The sequence below is a fragment of the Drosophila gunungcola genome, chromosome 3R (assembly GCF_025200985.1).
Source record: "Drosophila gunungcola strain Sukarami chromosome 3R, Dgunungcola_SK_2, whole genome shotgun sequence".
Classification (NCBI taxonomy): domain Eukaryota; kingdom Metazoa; phylum Arthropoda; class Insecta; order Diptera; family Drosophilidae; genus Drosophila; species Drosophila gunungcola.
This window is the reverse complement of record NC_069139.1, coordinates 19,583,052-19,599,878: the sequence shown is the minus strand read 5'-3', so window position 1 is coordinate 19,599,878 and position 16,827 is coordinate 19,583,052. Positions and strand designations below refer to the sequence as shown.

General features: G+C 41.7%; 4 protein-coding genes across 5 annotated transcripts; 2 read left to right on the top strand and 2 right to left on the bottom strand.

The window, feature by feature from the left end:
* The first annotated feature begins 6,911 nt into the window (after positions 1 to 6,911).
* On the top strand, positions 6,912 to 9,188 carry LOC128261151 (uncharacterized). Its single transcript, XM_052994650.1, has 2 exons — positions 6,912 to 7,395; positions 8,140 to 9,188. The coding sequence occupies exons 1-2, from the start codon at positions 7,387 to 7,389 to the stop codon at positions 8,587 to 8,589; spliced, it is 459 nt and encodes a 152-aa protein (XP_052850610.1). The 5' UTR covers positions 6,912 to 7,386; the 3' UTR covers positions 8,590 to 9,188.
* Positions 9,189 to 9,638: 450 nt separating this feature from the next.
* Positions 9,639 to 13,691, bottom strand: LOC128260715 (DNA-directed RNA polymerase II subunit RPB2). The gene is made up of 4 exons (XM_052993928.1): positions 13,521 to 13,691; positions 11,221 to 13,389; positions 10,221 to 11,155; positions 9,639 to 10,133 (listed from the first exon to the last, which is right to left on the bottom strand). Exons 1-4 carry the CDS (start codon positions 13,540 to 13,542, stop codon positions 9,729 to 9,731), a joined length of 3,531 nt encoding a protein of 1,176 aa, XP_052849888.1. The 5' UTR covers positions 13,543 to 13,691; the 3' UTR covers positions 9,639 to 9,728.
* Positions 13,692 to 13,924: 233 nt separating this feature from the next.
* Positions 13,925 to 15,066, top strand: LOC128261079 (RPII140-upstream gene protein). The gene is made up of 4 exons (XM_052994533.1): positions 13,925 to 14,180; positions 14,242 to 14,407; positions 14,470 to 14,558; positions 14,624 to 15,066. Exons 1-4 carry the CDS (start codon positions 14,008 to 14,010, stop codon positions 14,979 to 14,981), a joined length of 786 nt encoding a protein of 261 aa, XP_052850493.1. The 5' UTR covers positions 13,925 to 14,007; the 3' UTR covers positions 14,982 to 15,066.
* Positions 15,013 to 16,825, bottom strand: LOC128261014 (twinfilin). 2 transcript variants are annotated; one of them, XM_052994425.1, is made up of 4 exons: positions 16,696 to 16,825; positions 16,559 to 16,636; positions 15,687 to 16,462; positions 15,013 to 15,466 (listed from the first exon to the last, which is right to left on the bottom strand). In XM_052994425.1, the coding sequence occupies exons 1-4, from the start codon at positions 16,718 to 16,720 to the stop codon at positions 15,314 to 15,316; spliced, it is 1,032 nt and encodes a 343-aa protein (XP_052850385.1). In that variant the 5' UTR covers positions 16,721 to 16,825; the 3' UTR covers positions 15,013 to 15,313. The 2 variants fall into 2 exon arrangements, with proteins under 2 accessions (XP_052850385.1, XP_052850393.1); XM_052994433.1 differs by having other exon boundaries at positions 15,687 to 16,457; positions 16,696 to 16,757.
* Positions 16,826 to 16,827: the final 2 nt, after the last annotated feature.

Genomic DNA, 16,827 nt, shown 5'->3' with positions numbered 1-16,827 from the left:
ACTGCAAGGATACATGGTCCGTAGCAGGTCCGATACCATATTAATACCATACTATAAATTATAGACAACAATAATATATACATAGTTGCAATATGTGCAATATGAAGTTAAAGAAACATATTTAAGTTATATGCATATACGATACTATAATATCAGCAGTTTTGATTGTAAAATAATAATAAAAGACAAATAAAAGATTGATATATTGTGTTAATTATAGTTTAAAACAGGGTAACTGAGTATCGGGACACTCAACATAATCACTTTGACTTATTTTTACAGCTTTCCGAAACTTTTGCGCATATGTCTAACCAAAGAGAAGAGGGGAGAAATTGTTATGAATATTATATTTAGGACATGCTGCAAGTGCGTTAATGAGTTTTTTGTTCCCGTTTGTCAAACGGACAGAATGTAATTAGACGCCCATAGAAGGCCACAACCATTTTTTTGCCATTAATCACATAACTTACCACTGACAGACAGGCGTTCACAAGGACAAACAGACATCTGGACAAGGAGTCAGGAAAATGGCAGCGTTTCTACTTGACACAAATTAACATGAAAAGGATTATGTCTTTGTTTTTGGTATATTTAATTACAATTAAAGCTGGAAACATTTTGTTTTAGTTTGTTCAATGATTTTAAGTTTGATTGTGATCTCCCAAAGAGTAAATTAAATGGAACGATTTTATTAAAAAACAACGGCATATATATAATTAATATTAAGAGGTTTGCATGTTTTACTTCAATGACATAAATTAGATTACAAATTTCAGAGTTTAAAGTTTTAAACTTTTTAATCTTCGTTGCTTATTGCATAAAGTATAAAATGAAGACAGTGTTACTTGCAATCAGTTTCATAAAATTGAACTGCAACCTATCTACCAGCCAATTAACCCATTCGATAATATCCAAATCAAACCAGAATCAGTAGAGTGTGCACCCATAAAATGCTTAACCGAATTAGGACCTCAACTTTTGAAAAGTGAAATACCCTGGCGTAAGCTAAAACTCAGTTTTCTTCTCTTTGAAATTCGGGGGAATTCCCTTTAACAGCCGGCTGCTGATGTCCGAAATCAATTCAAACGGGGACTCAATCAAACATTTCCCATTCGCATTCCGGTTCGGTGCTCTGCACTCTTCCTCAAGCATTTTTCCTGTGTTCTGGGCCCTGCCAAAAATGCCAATGCCATTTTCCAATCGCCAATCACACTTTTTTGTTGCCATTTGGTCCTCCCGCACTAGTTCGATGCTCTTTGCAGTTTATTTTGCAATCAAATTGTTTTTATCACATCCGCACAACTAAACTGTAAACATTTGCAAGCAACACTTTAGCAAGTTCCGGTTTGGAAAAAAGCTACCCACTAAATCTGGAAAATAAGAAAATACAGGGACATGCAAAATGTATGTGATGCCGGAGGTCAGGGGCGGATTTAGTTTAGAAAGGGAAAATGCTAAACAAAGCGTTGTCACACTTTGAAAAATTAACTCAAAGCAGGTTATCTGTCACGAAACTGTTATTGGTTGTTATTATACTGTAAGTAACCTCTAACAGGTCTTTGAAGTTATAATTTGATTTAATTTTATTGATAATCTAAATTTAAAGTAGAAAAGTAAGAGAAATTAAGTGGATATCCTTTTAATATCAATTTAAAAGAAATCAAAATAATCCCGTAATAAAATTGAATCCGACTCTGAACACATAAAAGCAGATATGCAAAGAAAAAACGAAAAGTATGCAAAAAAAAAAAGAAAACGAGTGAAACTGCAACGGAAAATTAGAAAAAAGTCCGAATTTGGGGCTCCAGCTGTTTGTGGATTTAGTGGGGGAGAGAGCTGAAAAATGTTTCGGTGGAGGAAAAAGAAATTTGCAATCAAAGTTGAGAGATTTTGTTTCTATTTTTTCTCCATGTTTGTCGTTGTTTTGCCACTGTTGGTTTTTAGCCACATTTAACTTCGATTTTGGGGGCGTGCGGGAAAATTGAAAATCAAACTGACGGCGAAAATCAATTAATGTCCTGTTGAAAAGCGCTCCGCAAACTATTGTTCAATTCGGCTAATTGTTGGCTAAAAGTTTTTGCCTATCGCATTTTTCGCACACTTTTCATTACGCCAATGAATGGGAATTCATGAAAATTTCAACCGATATCCATTTGGCGGTAAGCTGCTTAAATGCGCCTTTGATCCAAACGGAACCAGAGACTGGAAACTCAAAACTCGAAACTCTCGGCCCTGAACCCTGACCCCAACCCGTGATGGCTTTCTGGCTTTAGGCAATTTTTGGGACAGCCACGTGATGAGCATTAAAAGCATATTCAAATCCAGTGACAAACAGACGGAGTGGGATTTTCAGGGCAGTCATGCACAAGGCACCGTACCCGGAATCCGGATTTCGTCTTCGGAGCCTACTGAGCATGGACAATTTAACAAACGTATTTATTTATGAAAGCCAAAATGCATTTCGATTGTCGGACAATGAAAGATGTGACCGAAATTCAATTGAAATCATCAAGTAAGCCAGTTTCAGAAGCAGTCACGTGTATCCCGGCACCGACCTGAGTCAACAACAATAGAATTAAGTGGAACAAATTACCAACTTGACGAGGAAATTACTTGGGGGTAGGGTGAAAATAATGGCTTTTTATTAGACCGGGAATGTGAGTCTTACTCATAGTGTTTATTTAATGTTTGGACTTTTTTTTTTTCGGAACTATTTTCAATTTGATTAAATTCAGTTTGTTTGTTAACTGTCTTTCTTAGAGATAATAAAAGAGATAAGGTAATCAAATCAATGACAATTTCAAAAAAAAAATGTAAAGAGTAAAAAAACTCCTATCAATTTGTGTTTTTTACTCTACTTCACGGCAATCTACATACCGAGGCTTAGTAATTTTTCAATTAGTTACAGCCCGCCCAAATCCAGTTGTGATTTTCTGCTTTGATTCGCAAACTGTGTCAGCCACGCCCACAGGGTTTCCAAGCCCTCGCTGCAAAAATATGACTGCAACATGGAGAAAAAAAAAGGAGAGGTACCAGGTAGCAGGCGGGTTAATAACCGGCATGCCACGAAAAATTAATGGCAAACCATTTAGCCAAGTTTTTTTGTGCCGCCACGCGACCGCCGGAGGGGAAGCCCCGGCCAAAAGAAGCTTGGGGTGCAAATTATGCAACAGACAAAAGGAAAACCTGCAAACGGGAATGGAAAACTTTGACTTAATTTGCGGCCGGGAAACAGGTGGAAAGTATCTAAGGGCTGGGGGTTCAACCAGAGACGGGCAATTTAATTAACGGAGCCAGTTAAACATTCAAACACTGACATTAAGCCCGGCTCCCACTTCGGTTCCTGCTGCTGTCTCTGTATTTTCCTTTTCCACCACAAGGTCCTTGGCCCCGGCACACAGAATGCGCCCGCGAGGACCTTTCGCAACCCTTGTTCGACGGGCGGGGCCCCGAATAAAAGTGCTCCGCTCAAGTGGAGCACGCAAAATAACTTAAAAGCCGCAAAGTGGCTGGCAAAAACTATTTAAGTTTATGCGATTACAACAATAAAGAGACAAGCCCCCCAAACCACTCATCACCTCAGCCCGCTTCAGTGTTGTCTGTTCAGCTGAAAAAATATGGAGTTTAGGTGTGAATCAGAAATTAATTGTGACTTGGTTTAAAAGAAAAAAATTATCACATTAAAATAACTTACATGCTTGACTTAGATAAAAACTTTAATTGGTTTGCGAGCTGTTTAATTTTTTATTGTTTTTTTTTACAAATATAGGCTGCAGAATAAAAATGAATTACAAGAAAATAATAAGGTAACTATTACTTACAATATTGAAAGCAAAATATACGAAATAACATTATTGTATGAAAATAAAGAGCTTATTATTAATTAATAGTTAAACATAAACAGCAAAATATATACGAAATAAAATCATTATATTAAAATAAAAAGATAATTATTAAAAATGAACTACTCAATGCATTTAAGTAATTTGATCGACCCTTAGCTTTGGTAAAATATAGCTATGCTGTTAGAATTGGGGTTTTTTAAGCTAAGTTCAAATCTTACGCTGCCAAAAATAGAGAATCCAAAAAAAAATGTTGTCTTTGCTATTTACATGTTATTTTGGCTTTGAAAGTAAAAAACCCAGTCAACTCTATGAGTGTACAAAACTCACCTCCTTTACTCCTTGATTTGCTACGTGAATGTGCTGCATACTTCCAGGCGTGGGCAACAGTTTGCTGTGTGCGTGAGTGCGTGCTTGTGTGGGTTCGTAAGTGCGTGATGGTGTGAGTGCAGTTATGTAATTATGGTAATTAAAAACGCGCAGCAAACGCCGTTTGTCTTGTCATCGTATTTCATAGTTAAGCACCTTTTGGCTTTTCGTATTTGCACAAAGCCATAGACAGAACTTGCTCATTTACATGAATAACATTACTAACACGCTCGCAGGCATTCTTCTTCACAAAATTATGATTATTTCGCTATAAACTGTGCGTTTCCGTTTGTTTCGTTCTGCCAACCCTCAACTATTATCAATTAACAATGCTAATGAGGCCCGAATGGCCCGGAAAATTGTGCGAAAAAGCGAGCAATCCCACAGCAGAAGGTGTTGAATGTGAAATATCCGCTTAAATCTGGCCATTGGGATTAAAATGGTGCTCTTTAAATCAAAATTAATTCACAAAGAAAAAACCAGACGCTATATGTGAAAAAAGTATGGATTATTTATTTCCAGCTGGATATTTATTGTTCAATGCATTTAATGGATGGCAATAAATAATGTTCAATCAATTAACAAATTCATTACACAGTTTTTTGAGTTTTATTAAGGACAAACCACATAATAATATTGTTAAGGAATTATGAACCAAATTCGTTGTTAGTTTTAATAAAATATTTAAATGCGGCATATAATCCTAAAAATCTATATTTACTTAGCCAAATAAACTTTTACCATGAATATTAAAGCCATTAGGCTTCGCTCCATTTTATTTGGGACTTCTTTTGTTGCATTTATTTTTATCAGCAGTGTGATATAATAGCCAAATAAAATTCCACTGCTAACAACAATACCTTGCATAATGAAGTGGTCAAAAATAACAAATGTGAGAGCAAATGCGGAATATACAAAAAAAAAAAAATATTGAATAATTCCATAAGCTTTTTTATTTCCCTCTTCGCAGTTTTATGTTATATAATATGTAACAAAAACATCCAAATTAAGCGTAAATAAATAAAATAAATAACATAACCACAAAAAACTATCACAGAACAAAATTGAATTAAACTGACGAGAATCAGCCACACTGAATTCAATTTATTCAATCAACTTTTTAGAATTGTAATGAAATTAAATGCTTTGGAAAGTACTTACAATGGCCCTTTAATTTGCTTTATTCCCAATTGTATGCACTCAGTTCTATTCTATCAAAAATGGTTTTTATTGTATTTAGTTACAGATTAACCTTTGCTACATTAAGTTGATATGAAATACCTTTTACTCCCGCAACGTTTATGGTTTCCGGCCAGTCGCATAAACCACAATTTGCGGCTAGTGCTGGCGCCACAAACATCGATGCCGACACCTCCGAAATCGAAAAGCTTTCCCTTTTTTTTACAGAAGTTTGCGCAAACGGTAGCGGTGTGGGTACAAAAAAAAACACCCGATGGACAGAGCTGGCCAACATAGGTATTCACCTTTCACACGATTCCAGATGAGCATGCGAATGAGCTCATTAAAAGCGGACGCTTCTTGGCCGAAAAGAATCGCGACGAAAGCGAAAACAAGTCCGAAATGAAAGGCCAAATCGAATATGCAAAGTGCGGAAAAGGGGGCTCGAGATGCGCTGCAATTAATCAGTCACGAATCTCAATCGAGTTTCAGCGAAATCGGGCGACAACTGTTTTTATTTGCCAAACAACATAAAGCTTGTAATTATTTGCGCTTCACTTGGGTGTTTATTTGTTTTGCTTCCGTTACGTTTTTGGCCATAATTTCACAATTAAAGCGATTAAATTTCGCTTTTGGCCTTGTATCAACCCTCCACTCGTTATGTTGCTTCAATTACCGATGCTTATTTATTTAACTCTATTTCTGCATCACGCTGTAATTGATTTTCAGCTCTGGGGCCACGGTGCGTATGATTGATTTGCCAGCAATCAAACTGAAGAACCCTCGACAAGGTGTATTTAACAAGAAATTTCTATTATTATTGTTAACCTCAACTGCAAACAGACAAAAGGCAGCGGATAAACACTCATAAAATTATCCAGCAAGTGTGCAAAACTCTTTACTAACCCAAGGCTGCGCAAATATTTATTCACTAATTAAGCATTTCTACTTGCTTAAATTTATTTCTGCCGTTTATGTGATTTTTTCCATTTACCTGGCTTCCCATTTAGAGGCTATAATAATAAATTTTGACATCACTGGGGGCATGAGCATAAATATACGCGCAGTTAAAACGAAATGTAAGCAACTGGAAATTAGTTTTGAGCTCATCAAACACAGTTGATTGATCTGCGCTCCCAGGTTGATAACATTGACCCTTTCGACACTCCGACCTAGTGATCAATTAATAGCACAAACATTGAATAAAACGCCCCTTAGACCATCATTGTATGTTAACCCATTAGCGGTCAATGGGTTGGAAGTTACTAAATCTTATAATGGAATATAATTGCAGTAATAGAATAGATGTTTGCAACTAACGATTTCAACTAAGTGCTTTTTAGATTTTAAATATATCAAGTATAAGATATTTTCAGTCATTTGCATTTTCCTATTTCTTTTTTATTGTTACTGCATTTAAAAAAATATTCAAATATTAAAATTAAATTGCCCTAAAATTTTTATGTATTTGTTTACAACCTTAAGATATTTATTAATTTCCTTGTGAACAATCGCTTATAACTTGTATATGGATATGAATTTTAAAACTGTTTATGTTGATTTACTAGATGTTCCTCCCGCAGATAATGGGTGTTAACGCAGCCACCTGGCTTTGTTTGCAATTTGTTGACAGCTTCGAAGCTGCGCTGCTGCTGCTGCTGTTGCTGTTGCTGCTTTTTCTTCATCCAGCTCGGGCCTTCTTTTTGTTTTTGTAATTTCGGTGTTTTTTTTTTTTTTTTACTTGAGCTTCAGTTTCAGCTTCTGCCGGTGGCTTCGTCGGGCGGTAAATGAAGTTAACTTGGCCTTGTCGCACGCCAGTCTGCTTCTGACATTCGCGCGTCGCGCTCGAACAACGCTTTTATCGTCTGTGATATTACGTTTTTATTGGCCAAAAAGGGCAAGAGTGCCGAAAAGCGAATCAAAGCCGCTTAGGTTCAAAAATAAATATAAATTCGATTTTAGTCGAGCGAACTTGAGCTGGGCATTACGAAACGCAATGAAAACGGTAATTCAAAGTCAAGAACTAAGTCACTCTGCCAGCTTATGGCCAAATATCAAAGTGTGTTTTGACTGGAACCAATTCTGGTTGGTCACAAACCTCATTTGCCGAGTTTTGTAGATCAATTAGATATGCAAACAGCCGTGATAAAATGATTCTAAGAAAGTTATAAATCATTTACAAGCGAGGCGAAAAATACATGTGTTAAGATCTGTGTTGAACAGGATTTTGTTATAGCTTCATAATTTTCTCATTTATCTTATATTTGATCAGGCTGGTCAATTAATAAATCAATGTGATAAATGAGTCGTAAGAAATAAAATGATTTGTATGTTGGTACTGTGTAATATGCGGCATTGGTAAAAGCTTAAATATTTTTAATTTATATCAGAAAGACACTGATATTTAATTTAATAACGCCTTTCCAACAGTTTGCGGGCTTATGATTTATTTAATTTATAAATAGCTTTTCCATAAAATGCTCTAAATTAAAGCCATAAATTTTATCCAAAAAAGTCCAGACAAACACATAAATCGTAGCTAATTGCCGAGAACATGTTTGTTATACAAGCAAAGCCCCTTATTTAACTGGTTTAAACTTTAAAGAACAAAGTTTTGTAGAGTTTATTTATTAAATTATAACTATTTTATCTAAAACAAAATCACAAAAAAATGCTTTAAAAGTGTGAGGAATTTGTTTAGACTGATTTTTAAAGGTTGTAAGCTAACACAAATTTTTTTGTACTCTAGATAAACCACACAATTTGCCTGTTACTCCTGGTGGCAGCTTACCTTCCCATCAAATCATGGGCAGCTCCTGCCTTCCACTTTAGTGATCCGGACCCGGATGAACCGGAGGCCTATCCCACATCGCCCAGCCAGGTGTTGCCCATTCAACCTGTGCTGATTTATCCGCAGCCACGAGAGAATCTCTACCAGGCTCGAACTCTGGCGGGTCGAAATGACGACCAGGACATCATTTTCGTGAAGCTGCTGCAGGATAAGTCCAGTGGCTATCGTCCCAAACAGCAGCGCCTTGTCCTGGAGGAAACGAAACCCTCTCAGCGGAAGAAACTCGATATGAAGGACATATTCTATGTGAAGGCCCTCACCAACGGACGATTCAGCCACGAACGACTGAAGGTTTACCGAGTACCCGAGTTCTACGCCATCAGTGTTTTTAGCAACGGAGATAAATGAGGGGAGACGGCTTAACGATAAAAAGGAGTAATATAAGTTATTTTTAAGTCGCTATAAATAAATACCTCAGGAGTGCCGAAGTGCAGTGTTTTTTGTTTTGTTTCGCTCTGAACTCTTATCGCGGCGCCACTTTGCGTTCGCGGATTTACACGCAATTTCAATTACTCATAAGCCGGGTTCAGGCTCGCTGACTGATGGGTGTCAGCATCGTCTTGGCCAACAGCCTCAACATTGGTATCAACATTGGCAGCGACACGAACTTGGAGGGGCCGCTTATTGTGCCGTCGGAGCCACGTCAAGTGGCAATTAATAACTGTCAGTCGATTGGCGGCTGTGGCTCCAGCTCAACCACCACCGTTCCACCATTCCACCTCCCAATCCCCACATCCGACAACAACGAACTAATCCCTTTTGTCACTGGGCGTCACAGACCGCGGGCCCAAGCATTAAGTCAAAATCAAAGAAAGCCACAAAGCACAACAAACAAATAAATGGAAATGGAAATACTTTCTATTGATAGCCGAATTTAGGATACGCTTAAGGCTTGAAATATTTGATGGCACAATGGTACATATATGTTTCGGGATTTCCGAAGGCATTTGGAGCAAATAATAAACGGATAAATTATATGCCATCAAATGTGTTCTATAGATTTGTGACATTTTTAATATACCTAAACTTTTAGTTACAACATGTTATGCTATTAAAACCCAATTATGTTAATTTCTTACTAGTTTTAACTTTGTTGAAAATCTTATTAACTGTTTATATATTAGGCAATTTTAAAAAGTTAAAAAATGTATTTTTTTATATTGTAAGTTCTTTGTGCCGCAACGGAGTAACCAAATCCATATACCCTTACAATAAGCAGATGTGAGCAAAATAACTAATTTTAAATGAAGCAAATAAATCACATTCCACTTGGAGCTCTTGAACCCGCGCAGACTTTCGCCCAAAAATGCTTGTGGCACGTTCGCTTATTTAAAAATGCATGGCGGGCAGTCGGTCCAGTTTCGGGAATAATAGAAAAGGCGAGACAAAGTACCTAATTGAGTTGTCACAATTATGGTAATTTAATAATTAACTGCTAACATTTAGCTTAGGGCGATTAAGTGGTCTGGTCAGCGAACTACCACGTTTTAGTTGACCATCAGGCGGGGCGCAATGTTCATGGACATCAGCTCTTGGAAGAGCAGCTTGGCCGCATACGGGAGTCGCACTTGGGAGATTTGCGTCTTGTTCTTGCAGCCCTTGCACTCGAACGTGTTATTGCGCAGATTGGCGATTGCGATTATGCCACAGAAGTTGCAGATGTGCACGCGATACGGATCAGAGACCTCGAATAGACGCTCTCTTAAGAATTGGGCGGCGCCGTGGGAGATCTGACAATCACGCTCCATCTCACCAAAACGCAAGCCACCATCACGGGCACGACCCTCCATGGGCTGACGCACCAGGATCTGAACAGGACCACGGGCACGCGAATGGATCTTGTCGTCCACCATGTGCTTGAGACGCTGATAGTAGGTGGGTCCCAAGAACACCTACAAAATAGATTGATGGGTTGTGATTAGTGGTAAATTTTGTAAAAAGAAAGTCAAATAAGATGAATAAGGATTAACAAATTTTACCTGAGCATTTATCTTGCGGCCAGTGTGTCCGTTGTACATGACCTCATTGCCTCGCAAATGATAACCGTACTCTTGCAGGAAGGTTGAGATCTTCTGCACGTTGACGGCATCGTTAAAGGGTGTAGCATCGCCGATCTCGCCCTTGTTAGATCCCAATTTGCCCTGCAGGCACTCGATCAAGTGACCAATTGTCATACGAGAAGGGATAGCGTGGGGATTAATGATGATATCCGGGGCCAAGCCCTCGCACGTGAAGGCCATATCCTCTTGACGATACTGAATGCCGCATGTTCCCTTTTGTCCGTGACGGGAAGCGAACTTATCGCCGATCTGGGGAATACGCACGGAGCGCACTCGAATTTTGCAGAACTTGTAGCCCTCGCTGTTGAGCGTCAACATCACCTGGTCCACAATACCCGTCTCAGAGTTTCGCAAGAAAGTGGAAGCATCTCGCTTGGAAAAGCGTTTCGTGTTGCTGTCCAATTCGTCGTCGTTTTCAGGAAGCGTAATGGTCTTGCCAATAACCACATCATCACCGGATACACGGATTCCTGGGGCAATAATGCCATCATCGTCCAGCTTGTCGTAGTGAGCGTTCCTCATTCCTTGGCATGTGCCGCGGTGAGGCTTCTCGAAGTTCTCCTCCTGGTCGCCCACACGCTTGTTCTCCGAATCTTTGTATGAACGGTAGAACACAGAGCGGAAGAATCCACGCTCCACAGCAGAGGCATTCAGAATGACAGAATCTTCCTGGTTGTAGCCGGTGTAGCAGAGAATGGCCACGATTGAATTGATGCCAGCTGGTAGCTCTCGGAAACGCAGGTACTCCATGGAACGAGTGGTAACCAGGGGCTTCATTGGATAGTACAAAACGTGAGCCAGCGTGTCCATACGAACATGGAAGTTGGTGATGTAGACACCCATTGCTTGTTTACCTTTTGTATGAAGTAAATTAAATTAAAAACTGTATTTATCATAAATTGTATTACGATAAACTTACCCATAGCGCTTTGATAGGTGTTACGCGGACTCTGATTGTGATCGGGGAAGGGAATAATGGAGGCGCACACGCCCAGGATCATGGCCGGATGAATTTCGCAATGCGTATACGTGGTACAATAAGCATAGTCCTTGTCCTGCTTTAGATCGTACGGAGACATGGCGATCATGACCGTTTCCTCCTCCAAAGTATCAATGTACTCCACCACACCTGAGGCCACCAGGACCTGCCAACTGTAGTTATTGTAGTCACGCTCCTTTAACATCTCCACATGGGTTTTCTTCAGCAACAGCGATCCGTTCTCCACAATGAGGAGTGGCCGACAAATGCGACCAGCATCTGTATAGATTCGGATCTCACGATCTCTAATGTCTCGGATCATGGACACCTCCGACACGATGATATCCATCTGGCGGCGCAGTTTGCGCAGCGTGGCCATCAGTTGCTCAGGATCTCGATGGATGCCCACCCAGCAACCGTTGACAAAGATCTTGGTGGCATCAGCAATGGCAGATGGTGCAATCTCCTCCAGGTTCTCCATGGACCACTCCTCCAAGAACTCCAGAATAGGCGAAGGTTGTGATCCGACAGATATGTAGGCCATGAGGGCAAGGTTCTTTACCAGACCGACAGCAGCTCCCTCGGGAGTTTCAGCGGGACACAGCATGCCCCACAAGGTATTGTGCAGCTGACGCGGTTTGGCCAGCTTACCATCCCTTCCTATGGGCGAGTTAACACGCCGCAAATGGGAGAGAGTAGACGCGAAGGTTAAACGATTCAACACCTGGGAGACACCGGCTCTCGCCTGATGGGCCTTCTTCTGGTCGCCCCAGTTGCCAGTGGCCAGGGAATACCTCAGACCATCCGTAATAATATTCGTCTTGATGGCCAGCTCCAGGTTGAAGTCCTTTCCGCGATCGATGAACTTCTGTGTGTACATGCGCACCTCCTTCATGAGGTTCTTGAACAATCCGCGGAAAAGGAAGGCCAACAGGGGTCCAGCGAGATCCAGTCGCTTGTTTCCATAGTGATCGCGGTCATCGAGCTCTCTTCTGCCCAGGGAGGCCAGCAGCAGGCGGTGCACCATGTAGCCCAGGAAATATGCCTTCTTGGTCTCGCAGAAATCGGACACTCCCACATGGGGCAGCATTTCCTTTTGCAGGATTTCCTTGGCGTACTTGATACGCTTGTCTTTTGTGACTCCAGGACGGGCACCTCTTGCTCCAATGAAATTCAAGGCAACATTCTGCTCTTGAACCACGAAGGCCTCATCCAGAGACGGCTTCACCATCTCCATCATTTCGGGATCATCGAAGTCGTAGATGATGTGCTCCAGGATGTCGCGATCGGCCACAAAACCCAATGCTCGGAACACAATCATAATGGGTATCTCCTGTTTGATGTACGGTAGGATAGCAATGATCCTCTGTCCAATGGCGGACTTTTTGATGTTCTGCGAACCCCTGGCCATCATGTTCACCCACAGTGTTGATGTCGGTCGGGAACTGTGCTCCAAGCACGAGCGGATCTCAGTCTTGAAGGCATATTTTCCGTCCTTCATGCTGAAAACGTACACTGTGTTGGTGGCCATCTTCTCCTGGGCAATAAGCACCTTCTCCGAACCGTTGATGATGAAATAGCCGCCGGGATCCAGCGGACACTCGTTCAGCTCCGTAAGATCACGATCCGTGAGCTGGGAGAGCAGGCAATAGGTGGATCGCAGCATGATGGGAATCTTGCCGATAAAAGTCTTCTGGTGCTGCGTTTCTACGGGGTCCATGCCCTCGACATTCTTGGTCTTTGTAATGTCCACGTAGAGGGGAGCGGAGTAGGTAAGATTACGCAGACGGGCCTCGTTCGGCATCATAGGACTGGGTGAACCGTCCTTCTCCCAGTGCGTTGGCTTGGAAAGGTAGATTTGTTCGAATTTCAGGGAGAATCTCGGCGGTGTTTCCACCTCTCCGGACGTGTGCTGTGCCTCCGCCTGCAGCTCAATGGCCGGGGAATCCTCCACGATCCGCTGCACCGACATCTGGATGAACTCGTCGAAACTGTCCAATTGCTGCCGCACCAAGCCCTTTTCGTCGAAGTAGGCGTTGATCACGATCCAGCAGGCCTCCTGCCACAGCTCGTGCGAGATCTCCTCGGCATTCTCCTCCTCGTACAGCTCTGCAAGAAGTTATTAAGCAATAAGAATCCACAAGAACCAAGTAAATCGGAGCACTAGCGCTCCAGCCGCCATTTTCGTTTTTCTTCATGCCAACGTGCAAGTGAACTTTTTGCAAAATCTTTTAACCCACCTTCCTCGTTGTCGTACATCATGATTTCGGTTTTCTAAAGTGCAAGAGCACTTTATGCGTCTAAATTAAATACAATTTATTTTGTTTAGCAATGAATTTACTGGTAAAACTTGAAAAATTTCACAACAAATGTTTTGCCGACAACGCGTTTGGCGGCGTTGTTGTTGTGCAGTGTTGGAAAACGTTTAATTAAAATCAAGGTGTTTTGCAAATAATAACAGTGAAAATAAGAAAATTAAAGTTTAAGCTAAAACAAATAAATCAGTAACTATTTATTTGTATTCGTTTAAATACAAATATATCTTGAGAGCCGCTAATTTAATCAAAAAATTTTAACTGTACATTTTATAGCAACAAATTCCAATGGAATCGGCTGAAACTGAAGTATGCAACACTAGAAAAAAAAACACTTTCCGACACTAGCACAACCGGTGAACAGCTGATTTTGTTGTTTTCATTTATCCTCGTTATTTAACGCGCTCATAAAATGAGTTTTTTGTTGAAAGGACGCCGGTTTTTAATCGCCGGCATCCTGCCAGCTTTTGAACGCGGCCCAGACGACATAGTGGATAAGGAAAACAAGACTTATAAGGCATTCCTGGCCAGTAAACCGCCAGAGGAAACGGGACTTGAGCGCCTCAAACAAATGTTTTCAATTGAGTTAGTAATCTCTAAAATTAAATTAAAGCGAAGTTAACGTTAACCTTATTTATTTACTTAGCGAGTTTGGTAGTATATCTTCCGAGCTGAATTCAATTTACCAGGCCGGCTTCCTGGGATTCCTCATTGGAGCGATTTACGGCGGAGTTACACAATCGCGCGTGGGCTACATGAATTTCATGGAGAACAACCAGGCCACAGCATTCAAATCGCACTTTGATGCCAAGGTGGGCAGTTTATCCTTCTATTTTTATTATAAGCCTTACATATCTTTAATTTTTTGTCACAGAAAAAGCTACAGGACCAATTTACGGTCAACTTTGCCAAAGGCGGTTTCAAATGGGGCTGGCGAGTGGGACTTTTCACAACATCCTACTTGTAAGTTTGCCATTACCAAGTCGAAAAAACAAACGCTTATACTCGCTATTTATGCTAATTCACAGCGGCATCATCACCTGTATGTCTGTGTATCGTGGCAAATCGTCGATCTACGAGTACTTGGCCGCAGGCTCCGTCACCGGCTCCCTTTACAAAATGAATCTGGGACTGCGGGGCATGGCGGCAGGCGGGATCATTGGAGGCTTCTTGGGCGGAGTGGCTGGAGTCACATCCCTGCTGCTTATGAAGGCATCCGGCACTTCGATGGAGGAGGTGCGCTACTGGCAGTACAAGTGGCGACTCGATCGCGACGATAACATCCAGCAGGCCTTCAAAAAACTGACAGAGGATGAACAACCGGAGCTGTTCAAGGTCCATGACGAAAAGGTACCCGAACAGGTATCCCTGGACTCGGTCAAGTGAGTCTCGAGTGTATAAAGTAGCTGCCGGTGTGTAAACTTAGTTGAGTTTTTTTAATTTAAATAAATTGCAAATATGTCCATCTAAAGTAACAATAGACAAGAATACATTTAAGGAAGCCCACATTGGCTGCTGCTATGCGATGTTTCAGTTGATGCCTAGTGCCTCTACAGATATCGGTATAGAAACACGACGACAGGTAGACGCAACACGAAAGAGAAGATATGCGAATGAACAGGGAACTCGTTTTGGATACAATTAATTTAATGCTCTGCCAGGAACAGAAGGTTGTGGTGGATAGATAGAATTCACTCCGATGGGATCGGGATTCAGACTTAGTCCTCGTTGGTGGGACGCGTCAGACGTTTGGCGCCGCGATTTGGTGGTCCCTTAGGCTTAGCAAAAGCCGCCCGGTGAAGGATCTTCTTTGGGTGCAGCTCGTCCTGCAGGAAAGCTTCGGTTAACTCGCTGCCGTTGTCGATTTCCAGCTGGGAATAAAAAACAGATACCATCAATATATGATTTAAAGTATAGGTATAAGGAGAACTGTTCTTAGACCTATGATTCAGAAATGCTGCGTGTTTGATGGTATCATACCAATAAACACAAAAATATAAGACCTATTGGTGATAATTTTTGATTTTAATAGCCCTTATCTTCAGTGGAATTAGTGCAGTCACACCTGTTCATTATGTCATATAAACTAACCTTCTTGACGACCTCCACGCCGAGGGCCGCTAGCTCCTCGAGGAAGGGAGCCTTGCAGCTGGAGTACATCATGCGCTCGCGCACGGAGCAGGAATAGCCCGGCATGGAGTACACGAACACGTACGACTCGAGGTAGTCGCCTTCGTGCGTGTGCCGGAATAGGAAGAGGTGGTAACGGGCATGATCCTCGGGCACCTGTTTCGGCAGATCGGCAAGTTCCACTTTGGCCGCATGCGAGACGTGAATTTGCTCCTCCTCCAGATCGATGCGGAATTGCAGGTAGTCGTGATGGCCGCGCACCAGATCGTTAATGGCGACCACAGTCTGTTCGCTCAAGGGGCAGTTGATCCCGCCCAGAGTTTGGTGCCGGGTACTAGTATTAATCTCTGTGTGGACCTCTGTCTTCCGCAGTTCCTTCAGCTCCTCCTCCCTGTTGGTCAGGGGAGCGGGAGCAGCAAAGTCCTGTTTGTGCCGGCGATATCCCTCCAACGTGGCCTCATCCAAGGTGGTGGCATGGAGCTCCTCGGTTATGTAGGCGGATCCGAACTCCGTTTTCAATGTGGCCTTTGTGGAGGCGTAGACCATCTTCTGCCGGATGCTGGCCGTGTCCGGCGTCCAGCTGATGAGCAGCCAACTGTAGCCGAGGGGGATCTTGGTGTCCAGGCGGTATAGAATGTAGCAGGGCACATCCTTCTCCAGCAGAGGTCCTATCAACTTGTCGTAGTCGCGCTCCCAGTCCTTTTTCGTCTCCGACGTGGCACTACAGCTCAGCTGCTCTGTAAATGGGCGGGGTAAAACCGGAAGCGTCGTTATCAAATCTCGTACCTAGTAATAATCGTGTGTATATACGTTTCTGGAGCAAGTCCACTCACCATTCTCGATCGAAACTTTTACAACGCGAAATTTACCATTCTTGGCTTTACCAAACACCTTGGCCAGCTGTTCGTTGGCTGAAATAAGGGAGGCGATTGTAAGGAACAAGATTTATGGGTTCTCTATGATAACAAACCTCGAATACCCGTTTGGTGAGACATTTAGACAAACAGCTAAAATTATTAATGTTGAAAAAATTATTACTCACAACCAGTGTGCCCAAAGCGCACAAGCAAGAAAATACTGAAAATCTATATACCAATTATTG